A 19,822-nucleotide genomic window follows, 5' to 3' on the forward strand; every position below is an offset into this window, starting at 1 on the left:
CCATGCGGAGAAGAGAAAGTGGAGGAAAGGCATACAAGAACCTCTCTTTCCAAGGAAAGGAAATTGCATCCATCTTCCAAGCTTGAGACAGCAAGTCTTGGTGCAAAAAGTGGAAGTTTTTGTTGTTGATGGAGGCAAAAACATCTATCTGTGGCAAACCCCATTTGTGAACTATGTCTAGGAAGATCTCCCTGTTCAGCATCCATTCATGGGCATTTTCTCTTGATCTGCTTAGAAAATCTACCAGGACAATGTGTTGAGAGGAAATGTAAACTCCTTGGAGGGAGGTGTTTGGTTTTGTGGCCTGTTCCCATTCCAGAAGAGCCAGTCTGCACACTTTGTAAAATCTAGTGATCCCCTTGTGTTGCCTGTGAACACTCTTAAGAGACATGGTTTTCAAGAATTGAAGATCTGCAGGGCTTTATTAGCTTGAATGCACCAGTAAAGACTTAAAAAGTAAGATATTATAGGCATTCAGAAGCCATGTAGCTGAAACGCTGGTATATCATTAAGGGGTTATTTGCATGTATCCTATGGGCCTTCACTAAAGGTGGTTTAAGGTATTTTACAGTAATGACTGTAGCTTAGCTCATTCATTCTTGCAATCTATACTGAATGATTTGCCTATGTGATCTTTTTACCATCTGGTTTGGAAATTACAGGGAAGAATAACCAAAACTCACTTCTTGTTGACTCAGGTCCCTGGCAGTACAAGAAGTTTTCCCATTATTTGCCAATGGTGTCCTCTCTGGTTGGTGTGACACATGTCTCCATTGGAGGGCACAGTTGTTGATGTTGATGCATGATTCAGCTGGATCTTGCATCACAGGTCTCAGAGGTTATTGAAGCTGCTAGGAATTTTTCCACTCAACCAACCTATGCCTCAATGTGGAATCAGTTCTCTATATGAGTGTATGCCTTCATAGAGAATAAGACAATTTCAACATATTACAGGTTGATCAACTTAAAGATTATCTCTATTTATGTCTGACACCAGTATGATATGATATGAATCTCTGGTATTCCACATTCATATTGCATGTGTTGTTTTGCACTCCATGGCCCTTTGAAGGCAAGATTGTGGCTCAGCTGTAGCTAGTCAATCAGTTCCTTAAAGGAGTGGTGCAGCTCCATTCTTTGAAGAAGGTTTCATCTCCATAAGACTTTAACTTCATGATTGGCAGGCTTGCCTGCTTGCCATTTTTGCCTACTGTCTTTGCAGCTTTGAAGCTCATTTCTTGGAATAGTTTTCCTTGTGACCATTAACTCTGTTCAGGGAAGTGCAATTTGCTTCTTACAAGGATGAGATCCTTAGGTTTCTTACATTTTATTTCAGGTTCTCTATGAAAATGGGTTCATGATTTCAAAAAGATAAGATACAGGCAGTGAAAATGTTTTAGTCCCTTTTGACTTGCGTATAGGTTAGGCATACTTTTATTAATGCAAGGAGACTACAGTAATTAATAAAGAATTGAATTAATTCATCTAGAAGGGAAAGAGGCAAAAGTTAAGTAGGATGAGTTGATCTTTCCAGTAGAACAAGGTGGTTTAGGTTTACTAACTTGTTGCAGAAAAGAGGAAAATTCCAGGATGCAAAAAACTCCCTTACCAGCTTCTGTAAGAAGCCAAGGTCCTTCATAAAGTCCTCCAAAGCTAGTTATGAAAATAAAATTGCCAACGATTTCAAAGACAACCACAAGGCATTCTATAACTATGTCATGAATCTAAATGGCAATGCTCAGATCTGCTCTGAGCTACAACAGAATGGCATTAAATATACTGATCCCAAGGATATTGCCAATATCCTGGCAGATTGATTCAGTGCCAACTTCACCCCCCTCTCACCCCCTAAATGGCCCATCTCAATACTGGAAGATTGCCAAATTCTGGTAATAACGGCCACACAGGTAGAAAAACACACTCTCCAAAGCTAAGGATACAGCATCCATGGGACCAGATGACATCCTGGGCTGTGTACTACATGAGCTACAAAATGAACTGGCACCTCACCTAAGTGTCATGCTTAATCACAGCCTCACCTTAGGCTTCGTGCCCACTGAGTGGCACACAGCTACAGTTATCCCACTCCACAAGGGGGGATCTACTTTGGATCCTGGGAACTACCTCCCCATCAGTCTGACGAGCCTGATCTGCAAGGCCATGGAACGTATTATCATGGAACTTATAAACAAAGATATTGGCAACCTTCAAACACTGGACCCCACCCAGTTTGGGTTCGTGAAAGGCTGATCTTGTCTCCTGAACCTCATTGACTTCTTTGAATCAGTCTGCAGAGCCATGGATGAGGGTAAGGCAGTCCACACAGGATATTTGGACCTCGCCAAGGCCTTTGACACCATCCCCCACTCTGGAATCATAGATAAACTTACTAAGCTGGGCATTAATCCTTACGTCACTCGATAGGTTGCCAACTGGCTTACTGACAAAACCCATACTGTAAAAGTAGCTGACTCCAAATCCAGCTCCAGACAAGTGGAGTACCTCAGCGTTCAGTCCTGGGACCACTCTTGTTTGGCATCTACTTCTCTGAAGTACAGGCCAATACTAAGGGACTCTGGCTAAGAAAGTTCGCAGATGACTGCAAACTGTGAGCCATTATTGAATCTCCAAATGATGTGGATACTCTACAAAAGGGCCTTACAGAAACAGATGCTTGGTGCCAGAGCCATGGGCTCAAGCTCAATGCTAAGAAATGTATAGTTATCCCCTTTGGGAAAAAACATGTACCCGTGAATTACCACATAGGTGGCAGTACACTAAACACCGAAAGTGTGATAAGAGACTCAGGGACACAGGTGGACAGTGGTCTCACCTTTGATAACCACATCGCCACAACAGTCAGGAAATCCTTCTATGTGGCACACCTCATCAATAAAGGCTTTTCATCCAGAAAAAAGGAGGTCATTGTCCCACTGTACTCATCCCTCATTAGACCCATTATAGAATATAACGCCCCATTTGGTATGTACCTCTCAAGACACCTGCAACAACTGGAAAGGCCGTAGGAATACCTCACTAAAAGAATCACAGGCCTAAAGCAGATGCCTTATGCTGACTGCATTAAAAAACTCCAGCTATACTCTGTCACATATCGTCTACTCAGAGGCGATGTCTGCTTAACATACAAGGCCATGTCAAACCCAGAGCTGTTGGACATGCTACACTTAAAGAAATCCCAATCCCTCAGAGACACACACTCCAGGGATCTAAACCTTGTCATCACAATAAACAAAACATGCTGGAGGAATAGGTTCCTGACCCAGAGACTCTCCAGACTCTGGAATAGACTGCCCATACATGTCAAGCAGGGCGCCTCTTTGGCCCTCTTCAAAAGGAACTTTGACGATTGGATGGGAGGAAGGAAATTCACCCCAGGGATCACATCAGTCACCCTGCTTGACAGGTGTCCAGGGAAGTAAGTAGTGTGGGAAGAAATAGCCAGGGAATTATTATGGCTAGGCTTGTATAGACCCTAGGGCCAATAGCCTAGTACCAACCTATGAACCTGATTTGAATGGATGTTTTAGAGCTACACAGGCTCATATACGCAACAGAAGCAAAACGTTATAATTCAAAATGGAAAGGATTATGATGAAGCAAGGGGAGTTCAAGAAATAGAAAGAGAGTGGGATTTTGGAAGCAGATCCTTAAAGAGAATAATAATAACCGTGCAGAATATTATATTTATGAAGTATTTCAAAGAACCACGCCAATATGAGAATCTATAGATTTTTGCCAATAGGGAGGACTGCAAGTAGGTACAGAAAATAAGCAAGAGGGTGCTGGGATTTACTGGAGAAACCTGGCAAAGGAACCAAGAATTTGGGAACAAATAATTCAAGTAAGAAAGGTAATAGAGTGGGATGAGGCAAGAACACGTTTGGATTTAAGGCTAGATACTGCCTTCCTTAGCAGGGCGTGATCAGTAAGTACGGGCAAAGAAAAGGGGATAGGGAAATTTTAAGTGAAATGCCTGCTCTGGTAGAGTTTTTATTAGAATCTAGAACAGAAGCAGCTGTTAAAAACGGATAATTAATAGGGCTTATAAGATATTGCATGATAACTATAAGAATCAGAGGAAATTAGAAAAGATTGGGAAGAGACACAGGAAAAGCAATTTACAAGAAAACAATGGGAAGACGTGTTTGGCTCCCGCGTATGCACCCAAGTCTAGAAGGTTTAGGGTCTTTGCTTAAAAGTGTTTGCATTGGTATTTTTATACCCCAAGCAGACTTCAAAGAATTTTTCCTCAGGTAGATAGGAAATGTAGGTGTGATAGAGAAGAAAGGGGTAACTGGGGACATATGTTTTGAGAATGTAATGAGTTGGCAGATCTTAAAAATTCCCTACAGAGCAAATGGCTACAGGTAAAAAATTATTATTTTGAGCTGGGATACAGGATCTGAATTGTCTAGACATAGTAAGGCCTTATTAAGTTTAATTCTGTTGGCTGCCAAAAAAGCAGCTACTAGAAAATGGAAATCAGAGTCTACACCAACTGTATCTGAGGTATTGAATATTACAAAAGAGCTAAAACTACAAGAAAAGGGACCTTGGAAAAGGGAAGGAGCAAATTACAAAGAAGAACACAGAAATTGTGGCAACAGTACATATATAATAATGTTCAGGAGGAGGAGTGAGATTTAAGGGAGGGCAGGAATTCAGCAATTTTTTGTAATGTTAGACTGATAGTAGCAAAGAAAATATATGTGATGTGTATTTTATTTAAATGGTAAATGTTAAAAAGGTTTGTTTTATTTTCTGTTAATGTATTTTTGCTTGTGTTTTAAGTAATAATTTAATAAACGTGTTTAAAAATGATTTCAAAAAGATGGATAGATTCTACAAATCTGAATGAGTGGGATTATGTTAATTGGGCTAAGTGACTCATTAAAAAATAAATTGAGTGTCTTCTTGCTGTGTGCCTTTCCATTTCATAGTGTCTGAGCCCTAATACAATTTTTACATAGTGTTTGTGCTTGTCTGTACGTGTGCAAGATCATTCATAGTGCTCATGCTTGTCTATACGTATACAGCATAATTTCATCATGCACAACATCTTTGTTTTTTGTCTTTTCAGCATGCTCTGCAATACGGAATGCAGAACAGAATCATAAAGTTGAAGCTTCTGTCCATTACAATATTCCTGTACTACAGACCTCAGTGAAATCTTCTGTGTCAAAGCAGGATGGGCAACCTGATGACCAGCAAGCAAAGAAGGGGTCAATCCAAGAGCAGGAGGATGAACAAAGTGAAGAAGAGTGTGAAGATGAGGAGGAAGAGGAAGAAGATGAAGACGAAGAGGATGAGGAGGAGGATCATCCAAGACCAAAATGGCAGGGAATTGAAGCAATTCTGGAAGCATACCAGGAGCACATAGAAGGTATGTGCAAATACTCGGGATATTTTTGTAATTTTATATTAAGAAACCACATCTGACTTTAATCCATTGCCTTTGACTCCTGCATTTGACATACAGCAGGAGTACTGCTGCATTGGATGAACTCAATTTTCTTATTTTTTATTAAAAAAAAAAAAAAAAAAAAAAGTATATTTTAAAATAAAAAAGACTTCCTCAACATTGAACTGGTGTAGGGTTAAATATTATATCAGTGAATTTTGTTGTACTAATGGAATAATCAAGTAACAAATTAACTGATCTGAACTTGAATGCGAGACTATTACTTAACATTCAGTTGCCCTATGATATGCTGTGATATGTTACTGTGCATTACTTTTGTGGGCTGTCAAGAGGAACAGATGTGACCCTTTGTGTGTGTGTGTGTGTGTGTGTGTGTGTGTGTGTGTGTGTGTGTGTGTATATATATATATATATATATATATATATATATATATATATGTATAGGGATCTACGTTTTTAAATCGAAAGTATGGTTCATTGAACCGTACTTCCTCGAACTCACTTCTGTGAAAGTGCATTCCATCGAAAATGCACTTTCACAGAATAAAAAAAAAAGAAAACTAACTAAAAAAGTAAAATAGCACACTAAACAGTGTTATGCAGGGGGACAAGCCCCCCTGCTCCCCCCCATGTAGGGGCTATGCCCCCAACCCCCCTACTTTAATATTCTCACTATGAGATCATAATACAGTAGGGAAAAGGGAATATTCCCTTACCCCCACTATACAACGATCTCAACAAAACTTTCCTTAATTGTACAACAGTATACGTCGATGCCCAACTAAGGCAACATGAAAACTGCATGTTTTCCTTTTTATTTGTTTACTTTAGCGAAAGTGCATGTTCGACAAAATGCACTTTCACTAAAGTAATTTTGACAAAGTACGGTTCGATGAACCGTACTGTCGATAAAATAAATAGCACCTATATACCCACTATATAGTACCCACTACCTCTACATTTATTTTGATCATTAGATCCATCCCTCTTACCTCCACCCAATCGCAACAGTCCCTCTCCCGAATACCACTCCCCCCACTCACCACCTGACTTTACTTCAAGGACCACCCCCTCTATCCACCCACCCACACAACTCCTTCATTAACACTCTCACCTCCCGCCTCCTAGTCTCTCTGTTCATTAATCGTAACAAGGCAGCTCACCCCCCCCCCCCCACACCATGGCAGGACACTCTTATACTAATCTCCCTCTTATAATGCTTCTACTTATCTCAACCTACCTGCTAACAAGTTATGATACCTTAAACCCTGCAGGCGCCTACCTACCCAACAGTCAAACCTCCCTGTACTCCCATGTCACCCTCAATCGTATTCATCCCTCTTTTTACCCAACTTCTAACAATAATCCCTACTGCTTCCACCTCACCCTCTCTTACCCAAAAACATCCTCATCTAGGGATTATCTCATACTAATAATTAAACTCCAAAGAATACTTGACCATTTAAAAAGATCCATAACTAGAGATGGTGACATCCACCCCAACCCTGGCCCCTCCATTGACCTAGGCTTAAACTCTGGAAGCACTCCTAGAAGCCCATTAGGCTCACTCCATATGCTTCACCTCAATGTACGAAGCATCAACAACAAAGTTCACAACTTACATGCTCTGCTAGAAATCCACTCCCCTGACATCATGTGTCTTTCTGAAACCTGGCTCAAACCTATCACCAAGGATGAGGAAATCATCCCACCTGGGTATAACATCCTCAGGGCAGATAGAGTTACAAGAAAGGGCGGAGGAATAGCAGTTTTGTTCAAGAACTCCTTGAACATTACTAGACATCCCCTTCAACCTCCAATTATCCACAACCAAGAATTGATTGCCCTAAAACTAAGCCTAAATAACCAAAAAAGTATTAATCTCATAGTCACCTATTTACCCCCAGGGAACAACATTGAAATCCTTGAACAAACCCTCAACTGGCTTACCACCTTCTATCCACAAGAAACAATAATTCTAGGAGACGTTAACATTGACTGGTCTCTATACTCCTCTCATCCCAATCCTCTCCCTATTAACTTACACGGTTTTTCCCAACTTATTCTTTCTCCCACTAGAATTGGACTTGCCTAACAAAAGGATAGTACCATTGACTGGATCCTTACAAACAAAGACCCTACCAACTATACCGTGGGGACCCTCCCCAACGACCTTAGCGACCACCTCATTACCTTTATAACAAAACACAAATGTCCAAATACTCACCCCCCCCCCAACCAGACTTGTTAGGAACAGCAAGAATTTCATCCCGGAACAATTTCTTGCAGACCTTAAAGCATGCAACTGGTCCATCCTAAAAACCCTTCCCTTAGAAGAGAGTGTATCCCATTTTAATGATACTTTCCTCAAAATACTTGACTCCCATGCTCCGAAGCGACTCATTAGAATCAGGGATCGTATCGCACCTTGGCTAACTAATGACACAAAAAATAAAATTAAACTCAGAAACCTGGCATGGAACAAATGGAGGACCACTAAAACCCCCCTAGACCGTAGCAAATTCCTTCAGCTTAGAAACTCAACTAAAGCAGCCGTTACATCCGATAAAAAGCAATATTTCTATCACCTCCAAGATAAGCATCAAAACAACCCTAAAAAATTTTGGGCTGGCTTCAACCACCTCCTCCATCCAGGCAAATCTTCCACCCCCACACCTGCAACACTCATGGATAAAGATCCAAGCGAGATAGCAAACTCTTTTAATTCTTTTTTTACTGAGACTATCCAGTCCCTCGCCAGCCAGCTTACCTCTTCCCCCTCGGCCGCAACCACACCCAAGGATCCTAATCAACCTGCCTTCAACTTAGCACCCACCTCTACCTTCTATATCCATTCTCCTAAAAAAACTCAAACCAACTACCCTAGCGGCTGACCTACTTCCGGCAAAATATTTGCAAATAGCAGCTGATGCCATTGCTTACCCTGTATCTATCCTTATTAACCGTTCTATCTCTGAAGCCTCTATTCCCACAATCTGGAAAATCTCCTATATCATTCCTCTCCACAAAGGAGGTCCCTCCACTGATACATCTAATTATAGACCCATTGCAATACTGTCCCCTATCCAAAATTATGGAACGCTGCATTCACAAACAACTTATCACCCACCTTACCCATAATAATCTCCTATCTAACTCCCAACACGGCTTTCGCCCGCATCATAGCACCACCACTGCTCTCCTCTCCTTTGTTGACTCAATCAACTGCAACCGAATAACAAATTAATTTCCTCTGCGCTCTTTCTTGACCTATCGAAAGCCTTTGATATGGTTAACCACAAACAACTTCTCCTCACACTGGAAACCTTCAATCTTAGCAAATCCACCATAAGTTGGTTCAACGCATACCTCTCTGGTAGAAAACAAGCGGTACAGTGGCAAAATATGATTTCAGACCTTCTCCCCACCAATATCGGTGTCCCTCAAGGATCTATCCTCAGTCCCCTTCTTTTCTCTCTCTTTATTAACGGTTTACATTCAGTCCTTCCCAATACCACCTGCATCCAATATGCAGATGACTCTACCCTTATTTGTTCTGACGTCTCTCTCACCAACCTCCAAGCTACTACCCAAATCTGCTTTTCATTAGTCGAAAAATGGTTCTCAGACCTAAAACTCCTACTCAATCCAACCAAAACCAAATTACTTTTATTCTTCCCTTCTCCAGCAATACCTCCCAGTCTACAATTCCCCAGCACCCAAACCCCTACCTTTGTTGTCTCTGCTAACAATGGCACCAAAATCTTTCCAGTCTCCCACACCAAACTACTTGGGGTGACAATAGACCACAAACTTAGATTCGACATGCATGTGAATCTGACCATTAAAACACTTAACAAGAAACTCGGGTCCATGTACAGGATTAAGAAATTCTTAACCCCTCACACCAAACTAACCATCGCCCGAACTCATCACCTCTCCACCCTCCTATATGCCTCCCCCATATTCTCCTTCCTTCATAAAAAAGAGCTTAATAAACTATCCACTGCCTATCACCACATAGCTAGATTTATCACAGGAATGCCCTACCGTACCCACCATTGCCTAAACCTAAGAACACTAGGATGGTTAGAATTGCCTAATGTTCTGAAACTCAACCAGCTTACTGAGGCATTCAAAATCATTAAACACCATGACAAAACTCCCTCACTAAATAACATTCTTACCTCCTATTCAAATCTGTCGTCCCTCAGGTCATCCAAAAGTAGTCAAGTATTGACCATCAAACCTAACAACTCAGGAGGGGAAGCTCTTTATGCCAATTCCATTGGCAAGACTTGGAATGCCCTTCCAAGCAACCTTAGACAAATGACCACTCTGGACCAATTTAAAATTCACCTCCAAGTGTTACTAAAAACCCAATGGCTATGCCCATGCCCTAACCCCGACTAATATCACATGCCCTTGACCCCAAACAGCCTAGCCTAGCCACCACGTAACCCAATTCAAATGGGTACACCCTATAATCCATCTAACCAACTCCTTTTTTTTTTTCCCAGGATTACATCTTTTTTATTACTTATTGTTCTTATCCAATATTAGAAGTGTACTCAACATATTGTACTAAATGTCTAATTTCTATTGTATTGTTTGGAATATGTGCTCTTGTACCTCTGTTCTTTGGAGCTTTTCTCCCCGGGCCTCCACTGAAAACGGATATGTATCCAGCTGGACTATCCCGGTCAACAAATGTAAAATAAATAATAAATAAAAATAAAATATATATATATATATATATATATATATATATATATATATATATATATATAGATTTACTATCAAAATGTCGATCACCCCTTGCCAACACCACTAACGCGAACTCCGAATTGCGACTGTTGATAATGTCGAACACCGATATTCCGAACTGCAAAATCTCGCCCACCTTTTGACCCATGGTAGCACTTGTTTTGTGGTGTGGAGCGGTCGGAAATGTCGACGTTCGGTGTTTTTATTCACTATTTTGAGGAATCGGCATTACGGCTTTCACATAAAGGAGTCGACAGTATATACATTCGACGATGGGTGATCGGCATTTTGATAGTAAACCATATATATATATATATATATATATATATATATATTTATATATTTATATTCATATATTCTCCCAGCAACGATCTACAGCTCATTGTGAGAGATCTCCAGGTGTTCCTAGGTAAATTGATTGAGGTGTATTGCATCTAACTCTGGCATTCATGGCATGATCTGTGCCTGATAGGCCTTTTCTGGGAGGCAACAAGGGGGTATCATCACTAGGGCCCAAAGCACCATAACTGCCTCCTGTCAGCCTGGAGGAGCTGTGACTCTTTCTTCAAGATTCCCCCCACATGTCAGGTATTTTTATACCTCAAGCAGACTTCAAAGAATTTTTTCCTCAGGTAGATAGAAAATGTTAGAGGTGTGATGGAAAAGAAAGAGGTAACTGGAAACATGTTTTGGAGAATAATGAGTTGGCATTTTTAAAAAATCACTACAGAGTACTGTATCAGAAATATTGGGTGAAAAAATGGCTTATGTAAGGAAATGATTGTTTTGAGCTGGGGTACAGGATGTGAATTGCCTAGACATAGAAAGATCTTTTTTATGTTTAATTCTGTTGGCTGCCAAAAAAAACAATTGCTAGAAAATGGAAATCAAAGTGTACACTAAATGTAGCAAAAGAAACTGCTCTTTCCAACGGAGACTGCTCGTCACAAGCCAGGAATAGTAGATACAAAAACACGTTCAGTCTCACCACAGAAACGGCAAAAAGGCAGTAAAATATAACAAACTTTAATAGAGACAAGCGCTTTCGCGTATTGTAAATATGCTTCTTCAGATCATGAATTACAAAAGAACTGAAAGATTTTATACATTGGTACTGTGTCTCAGTCACATCAAATTGAACCAGATGAAATCAATTATTCAATCAAGTTAAACACAGCAATTGATTAACTAGCTATGCAACAGAAAAAAAGAGGGAAAGAAAAAGCTTGTTCAAGTTTAAAAAATTCCCAACTTTTAAATATGAAGCAACATTCTAGTAAGCAATTTCATTAGAATATTAACAACTTAAAAATTTTAGGCCATCATTTAGTATGTATAAAAGTTAAAGCATACACTCATTAAACTCATGTGTTCAGGAGTTCTTTAAAAACATTGTTTTAAAAGACAAAAGTATGTTCTGTAATATAAACAATTTCATAGTGATAAACTATTATTAAAAACATTGAATATATTTCAAATATAAATACAAGATCTGGATATATAGAATGACCCTAAATTGATTATTACTTATTAATGCTCTTATATAGTAGAGCATATGTTAAAACTACATAAAACATATAGATGTATGTATAAATGACAATATTCAAAACTCCAAGTAGCTACATATATCTAACGGTCATTGCTAAACCATTATACAATCTATGAGATATATATATTATCTGCGTGAAGCTAAAAAAGACCTTATGGAGACATAGGCATTAAGTCCTGGCGAGTGATGTGCTTTTAGTTTAAAAATCCACTCTAGCTCTTTGCTTTCTAAGTGATTCATATAATCTCCACCTCTGTTCCCTGGATGTACAACCTGCAAAACCCTAAAAGAAAAGGCATGGCCAAAATTCACGGAGATATGCTTGGCTAGTGCGTTAAGTTCATTTTTGCACCTGATGTCATAGAGGTGGTTGTATATTCTCTGCTTGAGTTTACGTTTTGTAAGTCCTATGTAAAATGCAGGACATTCATTGCAGGAAGCTAGATAAATCAAACCAGCTGTCTCACAAGTTGCATAGCAATTTGGTTTCACACAACTGCCTAATGTAGGATGAATAAACTCAGAATCAGTAGATATATATTGACAATAGTTGCACTTTCTACAGGGGAACGTACCCAACTGTCCCAAAACTACTGGATGGTCTAGAACATTACTTCCTAAATTCTTGCATAACAACTTTTTCAGAGACTTATTGTTTCTATAAGTAAAATAATTTTTTAAACTTGAACAAGCTTTTTCTTTCCCTCTTTTTTTCTGTTGCATAGCTAGTTAATCAATTGCTGTGTTTAACTTGATTGAATAATTGATTTCATCTGGTTCAATTTGATGTGACTGAGTCACAGTACCAATGTATAAAATCTTTCAGTTCTTTTGTAATTCATGATCTGAAGAAGCGTATTTACAATACGCGAAAGCGCTTGTCTCTATTAAAGTTTGTTATATTTTACTGCCTTTTTGCCGTTTCTGTGGTGAGACTGAACGTGTTTTTGTATCTACTAATGTACACTAAATGTATTTGAGATAGTGAATATTATAAAAGAGATAAAAGACCTGGAAGAAAGTCCTTTAAGAAAAGGGAGGAAGCAAATTAAATAGAATTAAATGGAATTTGTGTGCATAATAATGTTCAGGAGGAAGAGGAGTGATATTTAAGGGAAAGGCAGGAATTCAGCAATGTTTGTAATGTTGGACTGATGATAGTAGCAAAGAAAATATATGTGATGTGTATTGTTATCTAAATGGAAAATGGTAAAAAGGTTTGTTTTCCTTTCTGTTAATGTATGTTTGCCTATGTCTTAAATGATAATTTAATAAAGGTGTTTAAAAAAAAAAACTCACATATCAAGGATGCTCATAATGTCATGAAGAGTGAGCTAAGCATCACTGTGAAGAAGCCATATTTCTGACACTTGTGTCTGTGATATGCTCCTTTTTGGTCCCTATTTAAAGCATGTTTCCATAGGCAAGCTTAAGAATATAAATTAATTTGTAAATGGGGGAGAGTCTGTCATAAGACTCAGCTCAAACTTCACCACAGTGATCCAGTACAATACTTAGTACTGACATTATTGGATCCATCCAGTTGTCTGTCTCAAAATCCCCCCATAACATAATTTGTAAACAAGGCCCTAAGATATTAAAACACCTCCACTTAATGTATCTACTTCCACCCAGATTTTCATCTCAGCCACTTCTCATCTCCTGCTTTAGTGCACATAAGAAAACACTGTAAGTTCAGAATAATAGGAAAACATTACCTGCAAACAGAGATGCAATCCTCTTGTCCAAGTCTTTGTGTACCTTGATAATCTTTCCCTGAAAATCACAAACAGAAGGGGAATGAAGATGTACCTTTGGTGGAGTCCTACGCCCACCTTAAATGTGTGATGCAAGCACAACTGTTGGTCCACAAGTACTGGGACTGAGTGGCATGTAACAGACGCCCCTGAACACCATACAGTTGTAGCATCTCTAACAAGACATTGTGGACTGCACAGTCAATTGCCTTCTATAGCTGCAAAAAACACATGTAGACAGCACTAGAGAACTTCCACAACCTCTTCAGTGTCTGTACAAGGGCAGCACTGCTACCCCTGAATCTGGTATAGACTTTCCCAGAAGGACTAATGAATGATCCTTCTTTAATCAGAACATATTTTCCTGTCTTTGATTTGAAAATGGGGGCCCGAGTTTACCAATCCAGTACTGCTCCTGCATTCCATGCAGCATTGAAAAGCCTAATAGCCATGACACCACAACAGTATTCAGTGACATCAGCATTTCCAGCCAGATATTTTCCACTCACACAGCCTTTCCACTGCAGAGGTGTCTGATCTCCACAGTGACCTCATTTTCAGAAGTGGAACCAGTATCACCTTTGTTTCTGGCATTGCCTCCCCAGAAGAGGACATGTCCACTGGGTTCTGGAGATGTTCTTCGTGTTTCACTGTTGCAGTCATTACATTTGGGGTTATCCTGCTGGCAGGTTGCCCTCAGTTGGCCTGAATTCCAAAGTCTTGGGTCCTGCGTTGGTTGCTGTCGCCTCTTCCCTGACGTCAGGTCGTCAGGGGTATAAATTATGCAGCCGACGCCATTTTCATCAGTCTTTCTTGCCGCATGGTGCCTGAAGCAGAAGCAGTTCGCAAGTGCCGGTCTGCCGACTCCTGAGATTTTCGTATTCGAGTTTCAGATCCGAAGTCTTCATTAAAAGTAAGTACCCCATTGGAGAAACTTTTTTCTTGCTCCAGACTGATGTCAGAAAAAGTTAATAATTGTATTTCTTGTGGGAAGCAAATACCTCATAAGGACTTTCCCTCTTACTGTATTCCTTGCTTAGGCCCTGACCACGACGTTTCTAGTTGTCGGTTTTGTGCTAGATTTGACCAACGCACTATTAAGCATCGGTACGATTTTGCATTAAGTTATTTTGGTCGAAGATTTAATTATACAATGTCGTTGGATAGCCATCCGACTACCGGAGTTCACAAAAAACGCAAAGAAAAAGACAGGCAACCGAAGTCCAAAACCGATGACGAAGCTTCTCCTAAGCAAGTCGCCGGTTCTCAATGAGGCGCTTTTGCAGCCCCTGATGACTGCTACTTTAGAGGCGCAGGCCACTACCGACTGGGAGTCGGCCAGGCCGCTGGAAACTCAATGTATTGGAGCCTCGGACATTATTCCCTCAGATGGGTCCGGAGCTGCTGAGCAGGCATCGGCTTCTGAAGGTGTATTCATACCTAAACAGTTATATATTAAACCGACTTCAAAGGCAAAGACTAAGACACCTTTAAAGGCAAAGAAACAAGTTAACCAGCCACATGGGACAGGCCTCCATGCCCAAAAAACAGATGCTCAAAATAGCCAAAGACTTAATTACCTTAATCAGGGGTTCCCATCCCCCTCCTGATAAGAGGCCTAGGCAAGACTATGAATCTTCAGATCAGGTTTCCATTTCTTCTGACCCCTCTTCTGATCAGGAATATTCTCTTCCCCCCTATGAGGATTCTGATGCTGAAGAATCAATTCCTTCAGCTTCTCCTCCTGAGGACTACTTTTTTGGGGAAACCTTGCATACCATGAGGGAGCACTTCCACTGGGAGAGCCAAGATTTTTCAGAATCTAAGAAGAGGCTCAGAGACTTCCTTTTACTACCTCAACACAGGCCTCTAGCTATTCCACCTGTGTTAGACATTGTAGATGATGTGTTCTCGGAGTCTAGTCTGACCCCTGACTTCTTACCTCTAGCTCCTGTTAAGCCGGACAGATTCTACAGGGTCCCTGACTCTCATAAATTCCTTTTCAAAAACCCTACTGCAGACCCAGAAACTATTTCTCAGGGTCCCAAAGGGGTCAAGGCTTCCACTGCAAAAAACCCTACCCCCTCTGACAAGGATACTAGGGCACTGGATAGATGGGGAAAAAAGATTTACACGTCTGCTACCTTGGCTATAAGGGCCTTAAATTGCCAGTTTCATATGCTGAAATATCAGCAATATATCGTGACACTGCTTAAACAGAAAATGATGGCAAATTCCTAATCTGCAGAAAACAAAGAAATGCAGGATTTATTGCATGCAGCTGAACAAGTTGGAAAGCATACTTTGCAATGTGGTTTTGATTCTCTGGATGCCTCCTGCAGGGCCGCTGTTACGGGTTCTGTCATTAGGAGGCATGCTTGGTTAAAGGAACAAAATCTGCCTGACCATGTTAAAGCAAAATTATTAGATGCTCCATTACAACGTGATACCTTGTTTGGTGTTAAGGCAGAAGAGGTGTTAAAGAAAATGGAGGACAAAGCTAAATCTATGCAAATGGTCAAGGATTTCTTACAGGTACAGCCACCTAGATTTAGCAGACACTGGCCTACAAAGAATTGGTCCTTTCCAGTCTCAGACAGACCTCAAAGGGGCAGATCCAGATGCTCTAGAGGCAGATCAGAGCCGCAAGGTTCCTTTAGGCCTAAGCAATGGAGTGCTTCTACCTCCAAAGGTGGAGAAGACAAATCACAACCATACAGGAAACAGTCCCAATGACTTCCCCCTGCCTGCATCAAGCACTTATCTTCTGGCAGCACCCTTAGGGTGAAAACTAGCACTTTTTTCACAAAATTGGCACATTGTAACCCAGGACAAATGGGTTCTAGACATAGTGTCACAAGGCTACAAGTTTCATTTTCATATCCTGCCAAGAGCAAACGGTTGGCCAGACCTGCCAAAAAATCAATGGGCAGAGGCTCTAAAACAAGTCGTAGCTCTCATGGACATGAGGGCTATTCAACAAGTGCCACAGCAAGAGCAGGGACAAGGATTTTACTCAAGACTGTTCTTGGTACCCAGAAAGGACAAAGCATGGAGACCAATACTGGACTTATCTATTCTAAACACTTTCCTGGATATACCAAAATTCAAGATATTGATCTTGCAGCAGCTTCTGCCCATGCTGGGCAGCAAGGCTTGGCTCGTGACTTTAGACCTAAAGAGGCATACCTGCATGTCCCAGTCAGACAATCATGCAGAAGATACCTCAGATTCAAGGCAGGCTCAAAGCATTACCAATTCTCTGCACTGCCCTTTGGCTTATCTACTGCGCCCAGGGTCTTCACAAAGTGCCTGGCACCAGTAATTGCTTACTGCAGACAAAGAGAAATACAAATATATCCTTACTTGGACGACTGCCTCATACAAGCAGAGAACAAGGACATTCTGCTACAGCATCTGACATTTGTGAAAAGACTTTTAACATGCCTAGGGTACACAGTCAACAAAAAGAAATCAAAACTAGTACCCTCTCAAGAGATAATATTCCTGGGTGCAAGCTTAAATACAACTGCCCAGATGGCCTATCTCACTCCAGACAAATAAAGGCAACTGACTACCTATTTCAAGGAAATGGCAACAAAGGCCTAGTTATCTGCAAGAAACATTCTGTGGTCTTTGGGCTTCATGGCATCCTGCATCTTACTAATTCCATATGCAAGACTGCATATGAGGAAAATTCAGTGGTACCTAAAAAGTGTCTGGACACAACATTGCCACAGCCTGGAAACAATGATTACTCTAATTCCCTGCCTGCAACAGGAGTTTCGATGGTGGGCAAAGGCTTGTCACCAAAACAAGGGACAGCCATTTTCACTACTCCCACCCAGGCAGAGCCTAACGACAGATGCATCAGATTATGCCTGGGGTGCACACATGGCAGGAAGAGGCATTCAGGGCACCTGGTCCACAAACCAAAAGTATCTACATATCCATCAAAAAGAGATGCTAGCTGTTCAAAATGCCCTGACAGCCTTCAAGGACCTACTTCATCTGGGACAACTACTGATAAAGACAGACAACACCACGGTCATGTGGTACGCAAACAAGCAGGGGAGCGCTCATTCTTATCCCCTTTGCAGACTAGCCATGGCTTTATGGGACACAGCATTGACTTACCAAGTTCATCTGCAGGCACAATTCCTGCCAGGAAAGGAAAATACTCTGGCAGACGAACTAAGCAGAAACCTCATGGATCCCCACGAGTGGCACCTGGATTCACAAGTCTTCAGCACGATGATAAAGAAATGGGGATGCCCGGACATAGATCTATTTGCCTCCCCTCAAAACAATCAACTAAAAAGATTCTGCACAAGGACTTATCACAGACAAGCTTGGAAAGTGGACGCCTTATCTTTCAGCTGGACAAACCTATCAGTATATGCCTTTCCTCCACTGCCTCTCCTCCCCAAGGTACTCCTAAAGGTCAGGCAGGAGAAACCAAAAATGATTCTGATTGCCCCAGACTGGCCAAGCCAGTACTGGTATCCGATCCTAAGGAACTTGTCCCAATGCCCAGCCTGGGCCTTACCTCAAATACCTCATCTACTGTCCCAGCAAAACAATCCGGTTCTGCACAGCCAACTCAGGACCCTAAACCTGGCAGCATGGCGGATAATGTAGCCATACAAACCACACCTCTCAGTGAAGCTATGATGGATGTCATTTTAGAAGCCAGAAGGCCTAGTACTAGAAAATCCTATGCTGCAAAATGGAAGAGATTTTGTGCTTGGAACCAAGCTCAAGGAACTGATACAGCTGTCCCAAATATTCCTCAGATTTTGCAAAACTTAACTGAGATGCTGGACAAAGGCCTATCTTTTTCATCAATTAAAATCCATGCCTCTGCCATTTTGGCTCATTACAATACAGAGCCACCACTCTTTTTTCATCCTTTATTAAGGCAGTACCTTAGAGGAGCCAAAAACTTAAGGCCTCCAAGGAGAATACCAATACCTGCATGGGACCTCAATTATGTCTTGGAAAAACTCAACTTACCTCCTTTTGAGCCAGCTGCTACTGCAGATATAAAGTACTTATCTTGGAAAACAGCTCTACTCCTAGCAATAACTTCTGCAAGACGAGTTTCAGAGCTACAGGCTCTCATGGCTGTGGAACCCTGTATCATTTTTTATCCAGACAAGGTCTCTGAGAACAAACCCTACATTTATGCCTAAGGTGATATCCAGTGTAGCCCTTAACCAAACTATTCATTTGCCAACTTTTTATCCAAATCCACAGAACAAGGTGGAGAAAATTCTGCATTCTTTGGGCGTACACAGACAACTTAGATTCTACTTGGACAAAACTAAATTTTTCAGAAAAACAGAAAAATTACTAGTGGCGTATGCCACAGCATCACAAGGAAAGGCTATCTCCAAGCTGACTATTTCAAAGTGGATAGGTCACTGCATTCTTTTCTGCTACTCACAGCATGGCAAACCAGTGTCTAAGGGCATTAGGCCACATTCAACCAGAGCTGCAGCCTTTTCTCAGGGGAGTACCAACCAAAGACATTTTAGAGGCTGCTACTTGGAGTTCAGTGCATACCTTTACAAAACATTACAATTTGCCTCTTTACTCTAAATCCAGGGCAGGCTTTGCCACTGCAGTTCTGCAGGGCCTCATAGCCGCTCCTAAATCTGTTTAGCTCCAGCTCCCCAACCATAGCTTTGGGTCTCAATCCAAATGTAATGACTGCAACAGTGAAACACGAAGAACATAGTACAGTTATGTACACTTACCATAAATGTAGATGTTTGAGTGTATTCACTGTTGCAGTCCAGGTTACCCTCCCGCCATCCCCCTTATTTTTGCTGGAACTTATCTTTACTTCTCTAATCTATACAACCTAGGTAGTGTATTTGCTTATAGATGAAGATAAAGCTTATTTTGGTGCATGTATGTTGTATTTACATAATTTTAGCCTACCCTTTTGGGGGCACCTGACATCTGGGCAAGAAAAACTGAAAAAAATGGCTTTGGCTGCATCATTTATACCCCTGATGACCTGACGTCAGGGAAGAGGTGACAGCAACGACGCAGGACCCAAGACTTTGGAATTCAGGCCGACTGAGGGCAACCTGCCAGCAGGATAACCTCAAATGTAATGACTGCAACAGTGAATACACTCGAACATCTACATTTATGGTAAGTGTACACAACTGTACTTTCTTCAGAGTGCTCCCTGTAGCTCTTGACAATGTCCTTGGTTAAGGACAGTGTTTTTCCATCTTTGATGGGAACAGTCTGAAAGATGCTTAACCCACCTGTCCTGAATCAGTAGAT

At 41.0% G+C, this 19,822-nt stretch overlaps 1 protein-coding gene across 5 annotated transcripts in view; it reads left to right on the forward strand.

Moving 5' to 3' along the window:
• Positions 1-19,822, forward strand: part of GSE1 (Gse1 coiled-coil protein) — a 1,449,259-nt gene that overhangs the window by 1,397,290 nt on the left and 32,147 nt on the right. For all 5 annotated transcript variants that reach the window (XM_044081755.1, XM_044081750.1, XM_044081752.1 and 2 more), the window contains exon 13: positions 5,102-5,404. In XM_044081755.1, coding sequence (XP_043937690.1) covers positions 5,102-5,404 — 303 coding nt within the window. The remainder of the gene's footprint in view (positions 1-5,101; positions 5,405-19,822) is intronic.

This window comes from Protopterus annectens, chromosome 8.part1 (genome assembly GCF_019279795.1).
Source record: "Protopterus annectens isolate FY-2018-M chromosome 8.part1, PAN1.0, whole genome shotgun sequence".
In the NCBI taxonomy this organism is placed as follows: Eukaryota; Metazoa; Chordata; order Ceratodontiformes; family Protopteridae; genus Protopterus; species Protopterus annectens.